Source organism: Engraulis encrasicolus, chromosome 21, assembly GCF_034702125.1.
Source record: "Engraulis encrasicolus isolate BLACKSEA-1 chromosome 21, IST_EnEncr_1.0, whole genome shotgun sequence".
Classification (NCBI taxonomy): Eukaryota; Metazoa; Chordata; class Actinopteri; order Clupeiformes; family Engraulidae; genus Engraulis; species Engraulis encrasicolus.
Genome location: NC_085877.1, coordinates 10328621 through 10331120, shown reverse-complemented (window position 1 = coordinate 10331120; position 2500 = coordinate 10328621). Strand labels below are relative to the sequence as shown.

The 2500-nt window shown below is 45.4% G+C and overlaps 1 protein-coding gene across 1 annotated transcript in view; it reads left to right on the top strand.

Moving 5' to 3' along the window:
* Positions 1 to 2500, top strand: part of mllt3 (MLLT3 super elongation complex subunit) — an 82882-nt gene that overhangs the window by 74454 nt on the left and 5928 nt on the right. The window contains exons 10-12 of the mRNA XM_063187542.1: positions 220 to 355; positions 764 to 860; positions 2222 to 2287. Coding sequence (XP_063043612.1) covers positions 220 to 355; positions 764 to 860; positions 2222 to 2287 — 299 coding nt within the window. The remainder of the gene's footprint in view (positions 1 to 219; positions 356 to 763; positions 861 to 2221; positions 2288 to 2500) is intronic.

Genomic DNA, 2500 nt, shown 5'->3' with positions numbered 1-2500 from the left:
AGGAATAGATTTTCATTTTTAAATTAACTTAATTAAATAGAAGAGTTAAATTTACTTAGACTGACCACCAATAACCTTGTTGTGTGTTTGTGTGTGTGTCTGTGTCTGTGTGTCTGTGTCTGTGTGTGTGTGTGTGTTTGTGTGTGTCTGTGTGTCTGTGTGTGTGTGTGTGTGTGTGTGTGTGTGTGTGTGTGTGTGTGTGTGTGTGTGTGTGTGTAGTTCTGGGTCTGCGTTCCATCATGCAGGACCTGCCATCAGATGAGAACGATGACGACTCAGAGGAGGAGGACGAGAACGACATGGACTCAGACATGGAGAGACCCGTACACACACACCTCACACACAGACACCGCAGGTACACACACACACACACCTCACACACAGACACAGACACCTTACGTACACACACACACGCACATACACACACACCTCACACACAGACACCGCAGGTACACACACACACACCTCACACAAAAACACAGACACCGTACATATACACAGGCACATACACACACACACACACACAATATTGTCTCATACATGGAAAGACCCGTACATACACTCACATGACACACACAGGCAGCGCAGGTACACACACGAAAATACACACAGAAAAGACGCAGTGTGTGTGTGTATAATGTGTTATTGTCCATTTTGTAAGTTCTTCACAGTTGGCGTGCAGTTGGGCCAGAGGCTGGTTGGCCAACCTGTGAGTCCAATGACCTCAACTGATTGGTCCATGTGTGTGTGTGTCATGTGACAGGGTGAGTTTGAGTGACGGGAGCGACAGTGAGAACAGCTCCGCCTCCTCGCCCCTCCCCCGCAACGAGGGACCGCCCCTTCTCAAGAGCAGTAACCAGGTAACGCGTGCGCATACACATACACACACACACACACACACACACACACACACACACACACACACACACACACAAACTCAATATAGGTATACTGTAGGTCAGGGGTGGGGAACCTTTTTCACTCGAGGGGCCACTTCAAATGACTCCAAGGGCCGTAAAATTCCTCCGAGGGCCGTACAATGAACACAAACCAGGATTTCCCCCTGCACTTTATAGAGGGCAGCTACCTTTAAAACAGACCCCACCTTCTCTGGGTCCCCTGAATAGAACTTAATTGTATTGCAAATGTAATGAAGATTCCTTTACAAAATGTGTCATATTTCATGTGATGCTGCATAACATTAAAATTGTCTCGGGGGCCGGATAAATCGGCCTCAAGGGTCGCAAACGGCCCTCCAGACATAGGTTCCGGACCCCTGCTGTAGGTGTATGATTTCCTTTCCTTTCGCCTCTGTTTTTTTATCCTCCCTGCCCTCTGTTGTTCATCCTCCTCTAGATTCTCTCCTTCCTTCACTTTCATTCTTTTATGTTACCATCTCCCACATGTCTGCTTATCCTCCTCATCCCTCAAATCTCTCTCTTCTCCTCCTCTATCTATTCTCCTCCTTCATCTGTTTATTCTTCTCCTCATCTCTCTGCTGTCCCACTTTCAGCTTTTCAGGCCCAATTACGGGTGGGCGATGTGGAAAAAAAATCACATCACGATTTTTTAACATGAAATCTCTATTTCGATTTTTTTATCACGATCTTCCATCCAAAAAAATAAAAAACACAAAAATCAATTTTGATATGCTTGCTATTTGTAATTTGCAGTTCATAAAATGGTAGCACACTGATGACACTCTCATGAAGTGCACAATTAGAATATAATTATGTAAATAATAAAAGTGAAGACAACAACACAAGTAAACAAACATCACTTTGATACTAATAGTTAACATCCTCACTGCAAGACGATCTATACGATTTCTTCACTTTGGCAGATTCGAGATGATCTTCTCGCGTACTCGATATCACGATTCACGATTAATATCGTCATATCGCCCACCCCTAGGTTCAATTCAGTCAGAGAGAGAGAGAGAGAGAGAGAGAAAGAGAGACACTGTTCTGAGAGTGGGACTTAATGTTATGTCCTCATGTAGGTGTATGAGTCAGCGCTAACACAATAGTCGTGTGCGTGTGTGTGTGTGTGTAAGAGAGAGAGAGAAAGAGAATGTGTGGAAGATTCGTGTGTTTGTCAGCTCATCTAAGGCTGATCTCTGTCTGAGGTCTGTATGTGCGTGCGCGTGTGTCAAACTCTTCTGTCTATGATCACTTTCTGAGAGAGAGAGAGAGATCTAACGCGTCTCTCTCTCTTCCAGATTCTGGAGATGAAGGGTCCCCTTAAGCAGAAGCAGGAGAAGAATAAGACCATGGATTGTGATAAGGTGAGCCTGTGTGTGCGCGCCTGTGTGTGCGCGTGTGTGTATGTGTGTTTGCGCGCGTGTGTGTATGTGTTTGCGCGCTTGTGTGCACGTGTGTGTGGGTACGCGTGTGTGCGTGAGTGTTTGTGCACGTTCTGTAAGTGTGTGTTTGTGTGAGTGAGTATGTGTGCCTTACAACTCTCATACAATGAGTCATAGACAAATTCACTGCCTTGA